Source organism: Peromyscus californicus, unplaced genomic scaffold (genome assembly GCF_007827085.1).
Source record: "Peromyscus californicus insignis strain IS unplaced genomic scaffold, ASM782708v3 Scaffold_4__1_contigs__length_199733344, whole genome shotgun sequence".
NCBI lineage: Eukaryota > Metazoa > Chordata > Mammalia > Rodentia > Cricetidae > Peromyscus > Peromyscus californicus.
The window spans coordinates 51,927,394-51,942,324 of NW_026294562.1; the positions used below are offsets into that span (position 1 = coordinate 51,927,394).

Here is a 14,931-nt window from a genome sequence, read left to right on the forward strand (position 1 = left end):
TTTCTCTATGTAGCTTTGTGCCTTTCCTGGAACTTACTCTGTAGCCCAGGCTGGCCTCGAACTCACAAAGATCCGCCTGCCTCTGCCTCCCATGTGTGTTTTGACCCTTTTACCTCTCTCAACCTCGGGGTCTTCATTTTGAAGTTAGCTATAACAATATCATAGGATTGTGATGAGACTTTAGTGAACAGGACCTCTCCCTACTCCTTTGGTATCAGTGCCTTTTTTTCTGCAGGCGGTGCAATCGTGGGCTTTTATTGCTTCCATGTTTCCCAACCAGTCTGTGTGCTCTTGCGCAGTCCAAGACAAGAACGGTGTCCAGCTTATCCTGGCGTCCTCCCCAGTGGCCACCCCCGCGGCACTTAGCATGAGGAAGAAAGCAGAGGTTCCACGGTTCTTTTCCAAGATGGTCTGATGAAAGGATTCAGAACCCTGGTTAAAAAGAGACCCACTCCTGGGAGGTTGCAGGAGAGTAACAAACAATGTGGATCGCGCAGACAATGTGAGATACTGGAGTCTCAGCTCCAGCTAGCCAGAGAGGGACTTCATTTAACAATCCAGTCGGAGGCCGAGCGCAGCTCACCGCAGCCGTTGCGCCTCCTTTGTGCCCGCATCAGGTGCAAATCCCCGGAACGCGGGCTGTGCGCGCTCCCGCTTTGAAGCGCGCAAAGAAAAGCCCAGCTTCCACCCCTGCTCGCCCTCCCAGCTCCTCTGAGATCTACTCCGGCTTCCCCGGCTCCAGCCAGCGAAGGGAGGAGGTCGGACACGTCGCCGGCCTCCCAGCAGGGCTTGACTCCATGCGGGCGGGCGCGAGGGAGGGGGAGCCTGGGACCCGCCGCTCCAGCCCGCTGGCCTTCGAAAGATCCTCCTGGGCCAATGGCAGGCGGGGCGACGAGCCCTGATTGGTGCAGGCGCTCTGCTGATCACTGTGGAAACCCGGGTGGCGGGGAACTCGGGAGGATGCGGAGCCCGGAGTGGGGGGAGCCGGAGGGGTGGGGGGAGGAGGTGTCGAGTCCCTGAGCTACCCTGGAGTTTTCACCAGAGGCAAAAGTCCACAGCAGGCGGGCCGAGGGTGGGGCGGAGGAAGGGAACCGCTTGGGGGCACTGGGAAGCAAGGGGTACTCCAGAAGGAAGGCAAGGATACTGGCTAGCCAGTGAAGGCGAGGAGGAGCGAAGGCGAGGGGAGGAGGCGCGGTGGGAGGAGGAGTAGAAGACAAAAGCCGAAAGCGAGGAGGGCGCCGACCGCACACTGCGGCCGAGAGAGGGACCGTCGGTGCCGCGAGTGGCGGGCACACGGAGGCGGTAGCGCGCGAAGCATCCGGGTGGACAGTTAGCATGGGGAAGGGAGGTAACCAGGGTGAGGGGAACACGGAACGCGAGGTTCCGATGCCCACCTTCCGCTGGGAGGAGATTCAGAAGCACAACCTGCGCACCGACCGGTGGCTCGTCATCGACCGCAAGGTCTACAACGTCACCAAATGGTCCCAGCGGCATCCGGGGGGCCACCGGGTCATCGGACACTATTCGGGAGAAGATGCTACGGTAAGGGTCTAGGGATGCCAGCCATCCTTGTCTGCTGCAGGCCGGTGTCAGGAACCCGGGGTCCCTGGGCGCCAAACAGATCTCCAGTTCTGAATGGAGCGCAGGACGTCCAGGAGGGAAAGAAAGTGTACCTACTGCTCTCATCTCGCACCCGGAATCGTCGTCCTCTGGGCCAGCTGGGCAGACTTGGGCCGAGCCTTTTGGACTCCAGGTCTTAGCACCTCTGTGGAAGTCCCATCAGTGGCAAACTGTGCCCGATGCATGTCCACAGCGCATACTGCGCGCCGGTAGCTGGAGCCAGGGACTCTCCCAAGGGGGCGCTCCGGCTTTGTGCCTTGGCGCTCCCCATGTGGAAGATGGCCACTCTTGGGCGCCCAGAGAGGAGCCTGAGAGCGGGCAGCCATATGTGGGACTCTCCTGCCAGACCAGGGGGGCGGAGAAGGAAAGCTGGTTCCTTGCCAGGACTCGCTCCTGCTTGGACTCCTGTCTGAGAAAGTCCACAATGGCTGCCCGACAGAGACTGCCTAGTAGCTCAGGTTCCCACGCTCCCGAGGATTATCCCGACTCATTCCAAGTGCCAGCCTTCTGGGAAACCCGGGTGGGAAATTGATGGAAGGCGAATGGGCTGGCTTTTGCAAAGTCCAGGTCCAGAGGGGATCTAGAAGGTGAATTTGGTAGCACCAAGACTGACTTGGCAACAGGTCCATCTGCCTCTGGGGTTACTCTCGGACATTCAACTCAATAGCCCTCTGTTTTTAAATCTTGCCAGGATCACCCTTCCTTCTTGCACTCCTGAAGGTTGTTGGAATCTTGGGGACCTCTCTGGAATCAAGGCTGCCGTTCTTATGCACACCAAACGTGTAGCTCAGCAATTGCATAGAACCCCACGCCATGCCTGGCCCCACCCCCAACAGTAAAGGAGTGTGTGGTCGGGTGGGTAAGAGGAAAAGCAAAGTCAAGGAGGAAGACGGGACCTTTTAGGCTGTAGTGGTGAGCTGAAGGCAGAGGGAAAGATCGAGGCTGGAGAGAACTTGGGAAAGATGAGTGGGAAGAGGCAAGAAGAGAGAACGCATTCCACCTGAAAGTCCAGGGCGCTGACCTGTTAGTGAGCTTTCGTTGTCCAAGTCTGTTAGTTTCAGTTTGTAACTTACACCTCTTTTCTTCTCTTTGAGATCAACCTAAGTAGCCATACTCTAAACTAATCAATGGACTGGAGGCTTTGATGAACAGGATACAATCTTACTCAAGACTGAGGAGAGAACTGACCATATTCATACTGCCTAAAGCCTATTTTCCTTGCTTGTGGACCCTGCTTAAGCCCATGGGATTGGTGATGCTAATCAGATCTTAAGTGGGTGTAAACTTTTCATACTCCTTGAGTGTCCTAGCTTGGACCTTTCCAAGCTTCTGACTGGAGGTTTTTCTACTGATCTGTGGTGCTAGTCTATGCATGACTCCGTAGGCGAATCATAAAACGTCTGTCCCTTTCCAGGCTCTCACCAAAATGTTTCCTAAAAAGTAAAACTATCAATGTGATACAGTTGATCTGTTTATTCCATCTCATGAAAGAAATTGGTTTTCTTGTGTGGAAGATCAATTGGATAACGCCTTGAACTTCATAGTTTACTTAAGAAATCAGATGTATTTCATCTTTGTTTTGGAAGTTCTTAGTGTTTCCCTGACCCGGTTTCTTCCAAATGTCTGTGTTCAGTGCTAAGCCGTCAGATACCTGGATGGCTTGCTCCTTCATGCTAAAAACCTGGCATGCTGTTCGCTGCTGCCCTCACTGTTTTCTGTCACTGATTGCGAGTCTGGTGTCTGGGATGTTAATAGCCCCATGATAGGAAAGGTAAGGTGGAACTCAGTGTAGGCTACAGATATGATCACTGGGCATGACCATGCATGGTGTAACCAGGTGGAGACAACCCCTACCCCAGTGAGCACCAGATGGGCACGATGGAGAGTTATGAGACAAGAGGGATGCAGCAACCAGAATGTAAAGAACTTGAGAAATGGAGAAGAAAACTGAGTATATCGAAGCAAGCTCATTTGATGCCGCAACACCAGAGCTTACTGCCTTCCCAAAGAAGATTTTTGGGGGGCACAAAACACACTCCCTACAGATAGAGTTGGAGAACGATGAAGTAGGCAGTGGTGTTTTCTCTGGCGAACCTCCCCCCCCCCCCCCGTTTTTTTCTTTTTACACTGTCTGAGACCAGGTTGGAAAAAGGCCTTGAGCAACAAGGAGACCTTCAAAGGGAACTCCAAGAGCAGGAATCCCTCTCCAGGCTGGTTCCACAGGTAGCTTTGCCCCCTGGGGCCTTGTCTTCTTTTTGAGAGCTTGAGGGGAGTGATGAGGATGCCCTGAGTTTGGGGAGAGACTGATGAGCAGATAGAGGCTGGATCCCCGAGCACTTTCTCTGTCGCTGCTCCCAGGTATCTGTGATGTCTTCACAAGAGGCTGGAAGGGAGGCCAGGAATCAAGGAAGCCATTTTCAGGACAATCTGGGTATCTAGTGCAGAGTTTTCTGTTTCTGAAGAAAACACCTCAGAAGTGCTCACTTCTTCCCTAGAAGGCTGGTCCTTCTGTAGTCAGATCCTGGCCTTACTTGTATTAGTAAAAGTCACTTAGTACAGAGCTGGAGAGATGGATTGCTCAGTGGTTAAGAGCACTGACTGTTCTTCCAGAGGACCCAGGTTCAATTCCCAGCACCCACATGGCAGCTCACAACTGTCTGTAACTCTAGTTCCAGGGCTTCAGACACATACACACAGGCAAAACCACCAATGCACATAAAATAAAAATAAATTTTAAAAAAATTGGAAAAAAAAAAAGCCATTTAGTGTCATGTGCTCAGAGCCCCAGCTACTCAGAAGGCTGAAGCAAGAGCCTTGAACCCAAAGGTTTAAGGCCAGCCTGTCGTTAAAAACTGTAGTTTTTGCAGTTCACAAACCCATTGGTGTGTGCTATCTCATTTAATTCTCAGGTCAGTCCTGCTGCTGTCCTGTCCTGAGGCTCAGGTGGTGGTCAGCCCTAGGCAGGATCTGTTGGCCCCAACCCCTCCAGCCTCACCTTCCTCTCTCTCTCCTCCCCCTTCTCGTCTTTTCACATTTTTAGTCGTTTCTTGCTCGTCCCGCGGAACTTCTCGTGTCTGAGCTTTGCTGTAGGCACAAAGCACTATCACCACGCCCCGGCCAGTGTTTGCACTTTTCTTGGGAATCTGGTCAGTGCCAGAGCCCCACTTGTGAGTTTCCATCTTCAGCAAGAGCTCATCAAACATTCATTGAGTGTCTCCATGACTCCGAGCTGAGCTCTGAGCAGGGCCTCAGCAAAAAGATGAATAATTCACGGATGGTGGCCTGCATCCACTGGATTTGTGTCCCTCCCTCTTTTTCTCTTTCTCAGACTGGGGCTTGAACCTGGATCCTCCAGTTCCAGACATTCACCTCTCCTCCAGCCTACCCTGTTTTGTCTACGCTTTTCGGCCCATCTGCCTTGTTTGCTTACCTCTTAGAGTCAAAGGAAGGCAAAGGGGACTAGAGGGGGGTTCCGTCTTTCAGCCGCTCCTATACTGCTCTTGTGAAAAAGCAGCAATTGAGAAAATTGGAATTGTGCCCCTGTAGAAAGGGCAGGAGGGTCAGGATACGGAAAAGAACCTGAGTTGGGGGTTTCTAGACCTGGAGGGCAGCTCTCTCTCCTCAGCTGAGTAGGAGCCATCTGACTCCTGCCCACTGCTGTGGGAGGGAGACCCCATATCCAGTCCCAGCATCCCCTAGTAGTGGTTCTGGTAAAATACAAATGGAATTGGGCTGGGGAGATGGCTTAGTAGTTAAAATGCTTGCTGCCCAATAGTGAGAATGAAGCTCAGATCCCAGAACCCACATAAATACCAGGTGGGGGTGGCAGCCGATTTGTAATTCTAGCCTCTGAATGCAGAGGGATGGGACCCCCAGAGCAAGCTGGCTAGCGAGGCTAACCATGCCAGTGAACTCTGAGTTTGATTGCGAAGCCCTGTTTTGGTGGATAAAGTGAAGGAGCAATTGAGGATGGTTCTCAGCATTAATCTTGGGCCTCCACATGCATGCACATGTGTGCACATGCACATGTGCAAAAACATATGCACACATACATGAAAAGGGAAGGGGGGAAACGGCATCACATCTTCATGCCTGGTCTGCCTCTGTGGGGACTTACTTCCGGTGCAGCCAGGGGAGTCCACACATCCTGTGTTAGCAGATATTCTCTTGCCAAGGGGCTCATGGGCCGCAGAGCACTGCCTACCTATTCATCCTCTTTTCCTTGGAAGGGACAAGACCAGCAGACTTCCTGCCCTGCCTGCACCTATGTGCTGCAGAAAGGAAGTCAGAAACCAGTGTCCCTGGTGTCTGCTGCCTTCTTTAATCTCTACCTGTGGAATCCAGGGTCCCTCCTGCTTCTCCGCCTGCTTTGAGCAGTCGTCAAAGAACTCTGGATTGCTAAATGAAGCACTATGCACCCTACTTATTGAGTCTGTGCTTCTCAAATCCTGGGCTAAATTTGTGGATGTGGAAAGTACCTTATCATAGCTGTGCTGTGCAGAAGAACCTGGGCACATTCAGAAACAGGTTTTGGGACCTTGAGCTCAGCGCAAGGACAGGACAGTGAGTTCTGCCCGGAGGGGGCAAGGTCAGGGTCAGGGAAGCTGTGCCTGGAGAAGAAGCTGCGTGGCTGCAGAGGGAGAATCAGGGCCGCTGACCCCACCAGGAGCCTATTCAGAGCTCCTCCTGCACCTGCATGCCGCTCCTTTCACTTTCCCTGAGTCTTGGCCTCTTTGTAGAGAAGCCTGAGCCTGGGGCTAGCAGAACTGGACCACCCTCCTCACCGCCTGCCTGAGGCTCCTGGGACAGCAGGCTTCTCTCTCTGAAAAGATCCTTGGTTTTGATCTGGCCCCTTGATTTAATCTTGCCCTTTCTATCCCACTAGGAGAGATTTATTTTGTTTGTTTTCTAAATGTAGAGGTTGAAAGATAAAGAAACGCTGTCTCTTCTGAACCAAGAGTTCCTAATAGTAATGTTTGGTCAATTCGCTTTCTCTTTATGTGTAGACAATTTCCTTTTGAAATTAAGTTGTATCAAAACCAGGTATGGTGAGCATGCCTTTAATCTCAGCACTGGGAAGGTAGGTTCAAGAGGATCAGGGATTCCAGCCTTCGGCTGTCTAACAAGTCTGAGGCCAGTTTGTGCTACCTGATACACTGTCTCAAAAGTGCAAAGCAGGGTGGACAAGATGAATCTTCAGTTAAAGCTCTTGCTGCCAAGCCTGATGACCTGAGTTCAGTCCCTGGGACCCATATGGTGGAAGGAGAGAATGGACAATCCAAACATTGTCTTCTCATTTCCACATCTGCTGGGTGTGCACACAAATAAATAAATGTAAAAAAAAAAAAAAAAAAAAAAAAAAAAAAAAAAAAAACCTCAAGTGAAACAGGCTGGAGGGATGGCTCAATGGTTAAGAACACTGTCTGCTCTTCCAGAGGATCTGGGTTCAATTCCTAGCACCCACATGGTGGTTCATAACCATCTGTAACTCCAGTTTCAAGGGATCCAATGGTCTCTTCTGGCTTTCTTGGGCTCCAGGTACACATGATATATATATATATATATATATATATATATATATATATATATATATATATATATATATATATATATGCAGGCAAAATACTCATACACATAAAATAAATAAACCTAAATTTCTTTTTTAAAAAAGTAAAACAACAGAAAAGTTGCAGCATCATGTGACGTGTCCCTAAATTCTTCAGCATCTTCTCCCAAGCATAATGTTCTGTGATCATCATAATACCTCTATCTCATTCACAAAAATGATTAGCGGCTGGAGCTGTGGTTCATCTGGTAGCATGCTCCTGCATTCAATCCCGAGCATGGCATAAACCGGGCATGCTGGCACATGCTTGTGGTCCCAGCACTTGGGAGATTAAAGCAGGAAGATCAAGGTCATCTTTGACTACATGTGTGAGCTTATGAGCCAGCCTGGGTAACATGAAATCTGGCCTTAAAAAAATAATAATCCCAGCCGGGCGGTGGTGGCGCACGCCTTTAATCCCAGCACTCGGGAGGCAGAGGCAGGCGGATCTCTGTGAGTTCGAGGCCAGCCTGGTCTCCAAAGCGAGTTCCAGGAAAGGCGCAAAGCTACACAGAGAAACCCTGTCTCGAAAAACCAAAATAATAATAATAATAATAATAATAATAATAATAATAATCCCTATTGAGTCAGAAATCCAGTGCTCATTTTTATTTCCACATCTACCTCCCAAAAGTTTATGGAACTTCTGTTTTCCCTCCAACCAGGAGCCTTTCTAGTGAAAGCATGTGGTTTACATGTCTCCATTTAGACCATCGTCCCACACCTACATCTCCGTACCTCACTATATTGACTTTTCTGGTCGTTTTTCCTGGTACTACATGGCTTGTTCAACTCAATCCTGCAGTGCCTCAATTTGATTGAGTGGTAGAAGGCAGGATAAACGTGGAACTGGAGCATCCAGTTACACACCCTGGGACATCTGGTGCAGACTCAACTCCGGGAGAGGTGTTTGATTTTGTGGAGATAATCTTTGTCATGTATGTACTGTGTAGAAGAGGCAGGCAGAACTACTTCCCACATGATGAATATTTCTCTTCTTTATTCTTCTGTGCATTTTCTAATGTTGCCAGAATTAAGCATATTTTCACTTCATCTTCGGAACAAGAGATTAAAATGCAGAACATAATAGTAATGTTAGAGGAAGTTTGCAAACTAATGAAAATAAAACAAGGCATAACCCATGTCTTTAGCAATAGTTTAGATCCCTCCAACCCTGTGGCAGGGTTTTTCAGGAGTTATTTTACCTAGTTCCACATTATTGTTCAATGTCATTTAAGCACATTTTCTATGCTGTAGTCATTTTCTAAATGTTAGGGATCGAGCTGAGGGCTTCACACATGCTGGGCAAGCATTTTTATTACTGAGTTAAACTCCTACCCTGGGTCTTATCCCTTCACTGATAATTGTGGCTATGTGATGAGGAGATCTCTGGAATGGTAGGTGGTATAGTTTGTGCACTGCCAAAGAAACTCAGCTCAGGAGTAGTCCAGGACTGTCTTCTCTGAGTCCTGTGCCTACCTGCTACACCTCCCTGGAGACCTGTCTGTCTGCAGACCTTTGGCCAGCTCAGCAGACCTGGTGCCAGTGCAGAAGCTCAGGATGGATACTGTTTGCCATTGGAGTCTTGCAATGGGAATGTGTCCTGGGGTTGAGTCTGGAGTGAGCACTTGCCTCTGGGTGGTGGGAAGTCCTGCTTGTTATCTGAGTAGAGATTGGGGCTGCTGCTAAGCATCATCCTTCCTGGAGTGAGAGGAGCCAGCAGAGGGCGGGGGCTCAGTTTGACCACCTGCTTCTCTGCTTCCCAGGATGCCTTCCGTGCCTTCCACCTGGACCTTGACTTCGTGGGCAAGTTCTTGAAGCCCCTGCTGATTGGTGAGCTGGCCCCCGAGGAGCCCAGCCTGGACCGTGGCAAGAGCGTGAGTGGGACTTGTAACCTTGATGGGGTGGGATGAGACTGGATGGACAGTAGGGGTGAGAGTACTTCCTTCCCAAGACCCCGCTGTCAGGGCAGTGACAGGAGAGCCTTTGAGTCTGCCCAGGAGGAGGCCCTGAGCACCTAGGTCAGGGAGGACCTCAGAGTGTCCCCTGGGAGCCTCCAGCCGGGTGATAGTTTAACGGCATCCCCTCTCTCCCAGTGGGTTTCTTTGCCCCTCTCCTTTACACGAAGTTGCCGGATGTTGGTCTGGTACACGACTATCTGAGAAAGGGCAGTATCAGCTAATGAAAAGTGTAGCTGTTTGGAATGAGTCACTTTGAGGAAGAGTGACCATCATTTACTCGTTTGTCACTGAGTGAGACCCTCTACTGAGTGCTGGCCTTCAAAGATGTATGTAAAAATAACTCCCCAGGCCTCACCAGCCGGGTGTTCAGTGGTGAAGCCACTTGCAGGCCAGACCTGGCTTGCATGATGGAGCTGTGTAGAACAGCATGTTTTAGAGTTTCTCGAACCCTCGAGAGTCCCTCGACTCCTCCCCTCAATCCCTATCTTCCCTACTCAAGTCACCCTTTCCATGGAGCCTAGGCTTCTGCTAGCCCTAAACAAGGCTGAGGGTACCATCCCTGTGTCCTGAGCCTGCTGGCTTGGCCATCGTGTAGAGTGCGATGGTTCAGGTCCTCAGAGCTGAGGTAGTTTCCCCTTTAACAGGCATACTATGTGTGGCCTTGGTGCCAGCAGGAGAGGGTGGGCCACCATCGTCCCTGTCTGTCTCAGGGAGATGGCACCTCCTACTGCCATCCAGGGCAGAGAAGTTTCCTGAGAGAAACCAGACCAGGCTGGCCCCTCCTGCTCCCTGCCTGAGCTGGAGTAATTCTTCACTAGCCTCTACCTCAGGGTCCCAGCAAAGCGTGCTTGGCAGGGCACAAGCTCTTTCCTGGCCTGGATTCTTGGTTGGTCCTCCATAGAGGACTCTCTGCCTCCCTGGCCCCCATGCTCAACGCTCACTGCAGCTTCTCTGGCATCCTCCGTGCTCATGAGCAGGACCCCATCCTGCACCCGCACAGAGTCGGGTAGTGGAAGAGGCAAGTGCTCTCTTCTGAGGTGTAGCGCTCAGTGGCATGCCCGGCAACTGCACTATTGCAGAACTGTCCTCACCATCCAGTTCTAGAGCTTTTACATCATCTCCAACTGACATTCTGTGACGTTAACAACAGCTCCTCACTCCCTTCAGCCCCTGCCAAATATCATTCCACTGTCTCTGAAATATTTGACTCCCCCAGGCACCTCATGAATGGAATCATGTATTTGTCCTTTACGAAAGTATATCTTTTGTTGTTTTTGTTTTCTTTATTGTTTTGATACAGGGTCTCATGTAGCCCAGGCTAGCCTTGAACTCCTGATCCTACTGCTTTCCCCTCTCAAGTGCTGGGATTGTAGGCATGGGCTGTCACATCTGACAGCTAGTGTATATTGATCATACAGAATAGTAGGTTTTGTTCGGACATCTTCGTGCAAGCATTTGTCCTTTTCTGACTGGCCTGTTTCATTTGGCACAAACTTCATTCATGATAGACACATTGTAGCAGTATGCCAAATTTTCCTTTGTTTTTAAGGCTGAATAGTCTATGTGCAGAACACAATCAGGTATACCCAACCTGCAGCCTAACACAAAACTCTACACTTACTTAAACATTACCGTGTGTGTGTGTGTGTGTGTGTGTGTGTGTGTGTGTGTGCACGTGCGGACGCCTATGGAGGCCCAAAGATGCCCTGGAGCTATAATTGCAGGCAGCTGTGAGTGGCCCTACATAAACGTTGGGAACTTCAGTCCTCTGTGAGAACTGCAGTCACACTTAACCCTGTTTCTGTTTTTGCCTGTTGTGAATAATGCTTCTGAGAACACTGATTAGGAGATACAAGCTGCTTATTATTCATTACTGTTATTATTCTTACTACACAGGGTTACAGGAGGCCATTTTCACACACACGTACAGTGTACTTGGAGCATGTTGTCCCATATCTTCCACTCCCCTTTAACCCCTCCTCCTACCTCCTTTATTTAATCCTTTAATTTTTTTTTAACCTTTATTTTTATGTTATGTGTTTGAGTGTTCTGCCTGCATGTATGTTTGTGCATTACATGCATGCAGTACCCTTGGAGGCCAGAAGAGGGTGTTGGATGTCCCTGAGACTGGATTTACAGACAGTTGAGAGCCACCAACTGAATGCTGGGAATCAAACCCTGGTCCTATGGAAGAGCAGCCAGTGCTCTTAACTACTGAGCCATCTCTCCAGCCCTGCTAGTCCCTCTTGTTCCCATACAGCTTTATTTCTAGTTTAGTGTCATCTGTACATATAAGATGTTATATATCTGTGAAGTCTAGAATCCGCTTGAGAACTGAGAAAACACAGCCTATTTTTCTTTCTAGGACTGGCTTGATTCACTTAGTATGATTAAAAGTACAAGCTTTTGAGTTCAACTTTTCTTCTGCTTCTTTTTTTTTTTTTGGTTTTTCGAGACAGGGTTTCTCTGTGTAGCTTTGCTCCTTTCCTGGAACTCACTTGGTAGCCCAGGCTGGCCTCGAACTCACAGAGATCCGCCTGGCTCTGCCTCCCGAGTGCTGGGATTAAAGGCGTGTGCCACCACTGCCCGGCTTCTTCTGCTTCTTATCCAGCTGCGACATATCTGTAGTAATGGTGGCTGTTGCTGCATCTGGTGACTGGGCTCACACAGGATTCAAGATGCTTGCCACAAGCTATGGTGTGTATGGTGCTTGAACACATGTCCCCTTGGAGGGTCTAGTGGCTGACTCTCTCCTGTGTCCTTGCTCAACAGTCTCAGATCACCGAAGACTTCCGGGCCCTGAAGAAGACTGCCGAGGACATGAACCTCTTCAAAACGAACCACCTGTTCTTCTTCCTCCTCCTGGCCCACATCATCGTCATGGAAAGCATCGCCTGGTTCAGCCTCTCGTACTTTGGCAATGGCTGGATTCCTACCCTCATCACCGCCTTTGTTCTTGCTACCTCTCAGGTGAGGCCTGACACCCTTGACCAGGATCTGAGCATCCCCACCCCTCAGATCCCTCGTGGCTGTTTGCTGATGCTGCAATGACATTCACAGCCCTCTTTCCCCAGGCCCAAGCTGGATGGCTGCAGCATGACTATGGCCATCTTTCTGTCTATAAGAAATCCAGATGGAACCACATTGTCCACAAGTTTGTCATTGGCCACTTAAAGGTAAGTATTGGGGTTAAGGGTGATGGCTCAGAAAGTAAATCCCTTGGGAAAACCTGAATTTGATACCAGAATGCATGTGAAAATGCTGGTTATAGTGTGACGTGCTTGTAATCCCAGTACTGAGGAGGCAGAGACAGGAGGATTCCTAGGGCTCACTGGCCAGGCAGTCTGAACTACCTGCTAAACTCCAAGTCAGTGTGAGGTGGACAGTGTTCCCGAGGATGCCACCTAAGACTGCCCAGCCTCCACATGCATGTGCACATGTGTGCAGCCTCCCCTCAAACATGCAGCTACATGTACACACACACTGAAAATGGGGGAACTGGAGGATAGAGGGGTCTATCAGCAGCCTGGGTAATCATCCCATTAGATTAATTCTCTGTAAATGGAAACTATCCCAAGTTAAAAACGCCTGTAATTCCCCTAGCCCACCAAACCTCACAGCTTAGCAACAGAAGGCAATGTAGCGTGTTGGTTGTTTAATGATCCGTGGCTTGCTGCTACACAACCAAAAGCCGTGGTAAATCAAGAACTGCGAATCACCTCTACTGTCATTTTAGATGAGTCCTTAGTGAGACATCCAACTGTTTAATACTTAACTAAACCAAAGGACTGGAGTTGTTTAAAATGGAGACAGTGAGTTGGTTCTGCTCAGATGAGGCCGTGCCCCCTGGAGAGGAGTTACAGTCAAGCGAGAAGCCAAGCTTGCCAGTGACCTTGAGCTGATCTGATAGGTGTTACCTCAACTTGGGAAATCATTTCTTGCCAACTGTACTCAACCCTGCAACAAAATACCAGCCACAAACAGTGTAGGAGAGGGAGGATTTCTCTTAGTGGCTTGAGGTTTCAGAAGTGTCACTTTGTAATCCTCGGCTCTGTTAATTCTGGGCCCCCGGTGAGGCAGAATACCCTGCCGGTGGAAGCATGTGGCAGGAGCTACCTAACTCAAGGCAAGCAGGGAGAAGACTGTGAGGAAGAAAGGGTCAGACACAGCCTTCAAAGGTGTGCCCCCCTCCGTTGATCTACTTTTTCCATCTCCTCAAGTTCCTGCCATCTACTAAAATAGTGCCATTGGTGTGGGACTGAGGGTTCAGACTGCAAGCTGATGGAGATGTGCCGTACTCAAACCATAACATACTCTCTCAAACAGAACCCACTGTCTCCCATAATCAGTCCATCTCAATAGCATCTAGTTGCTTCCTCAGAAAAGCTAGGTCCCCCAGATTTCTACCCTCTGGTCTTTGTTTGGGGAAGAGCCCTGTGCCTAGGTTAAATATCTCCGCTCTGTGGCCATGACCCCACTGCACCCTTGCTTTGCTACTGGATTGGATTGTGAGTGAGCCAGCAATGATCTGCTCAGCAGTTCCCAGTTAGCAGTTTACCTGGCCCTGAGCCTTAGAGGGCTGGGAATCTGGACTCTTCCCAGAACCTCAGGAGGGAATCCACATAAGGGCTTTGTTTCATTTTGTACTTTCCTCTGTGGCCTAAAATCCTCCTCTGTGTAGGAAAGAAACATTTTACCCACTGCCCCTGTCCTCCCCATGCCGTGAACAAAGATGAACTGTGTCCTATTTCCAGGTTCCGGCAGAGTCTTGAGGGCCCTTCCTGTCCCAAGGCCTTGAGTCCTTGAAGGATAGTTTGAAACACAGCTCTTACATCAGACAAACAAGGGCAGGACAGAGGGCTGGCTTCCCTGTAGAGCATTTGCTTGTGAAATTGTTACTCTGGGGGCTGGGGATGTAGCTCAGTTGGTAGAATGCTTGCTGAGCATCCTGAAGCCCTGGGTTCATCCCCAGCACCGTATAAACGGAGTGTGGTGGTACAACTTGCTCTCTCTTTCTCGCTTTATTTTATTTTTTTTTAGACATGGTCTCACTATGTAGCCCTGATTGAGCTACAATTCCCCATATAGATCAGACTGGCCTCACATTCATAGAGGTCCACCTGCTTCTGCCTCCTGAGTTCTCGGATTAAAGGCACATGCTACCACGCCCAGCTAATATATCATTTTTTAAATGATCAACCCTTTAACTCCAGAACACCAAAATATAAAATGTTCAAAAATTGAAAAGTCTGGGGCTGCAGTGATGGCTCAGTGGTTAAGAGCACCAACTGTCCTACCAGAGGACCCGGGTTCAATTCCCAGCACCCACATGGCAGCTAACAACTGTCTGTAACTCTAAGATCTGACACCCTCACACAGACATACACGCATATACCAATGCACATAAAATAAAGATAAATAAATTGTTAAAAAACAAAAACAAAAACAAAAATTGAAAAGTCTGCTGAAATTATTTTAAATATAAATATTTTATTTATATCAAAACAAAATTTATTATGCTTTTTCTTTATTAAGGAAAAAAAAACTTTGTGGTGCTGGGAATTGAACCCAGGGCCTTGCACATGCTAGGTAAGTGCTCTACCACCAAGCTACAGCTCCAACCCTTTTGTTATACTCTCATTTCAAGGTAGGATAATGTAATTAACAATATTTAAGTATGTCAAGCTCAGAAAGTGTCTCCCTTGAAAACAAGATGATCCCCAAAGTAGATTTTTAAAGTATTAC

General features: G+C 49.2%; 1 protein-coding gene across 1 annotated transcript in view; it reads left to right on the plus strand.

Moving 5' to 3' along the window:
• The first annotated feature begins 1,100 nt into the window (after positions 1–1,100).
• Positions 1,101–14,931, plus strand: part of Fads2 (fatty acid desaturase 2) — a 38,602-nt gene continuing 24,771 nt past the window's right edge. Inside the window, exons 1-4 of the mRNA XM_052760550.1 lie at positions 1,101–1,542; positions 8,992–9,102; positions 11,959–12,156; positions 12,261–12,362. Of these exons, the coding sequence (XP_052616510.1) occupies positions 1,336–1,542; positions 8,992–9,102; positions 11,959–12,156; positions 12,261–12,362 (618 nt within the window). The 5' untranslated portion in view covers positions 1,101–1,335. The remainder of the gene's footprint in view (positions 1,543–8,991; positions 9,103–11,958; positions 12,157–12,260; positions 12,363–14,931) is intronic.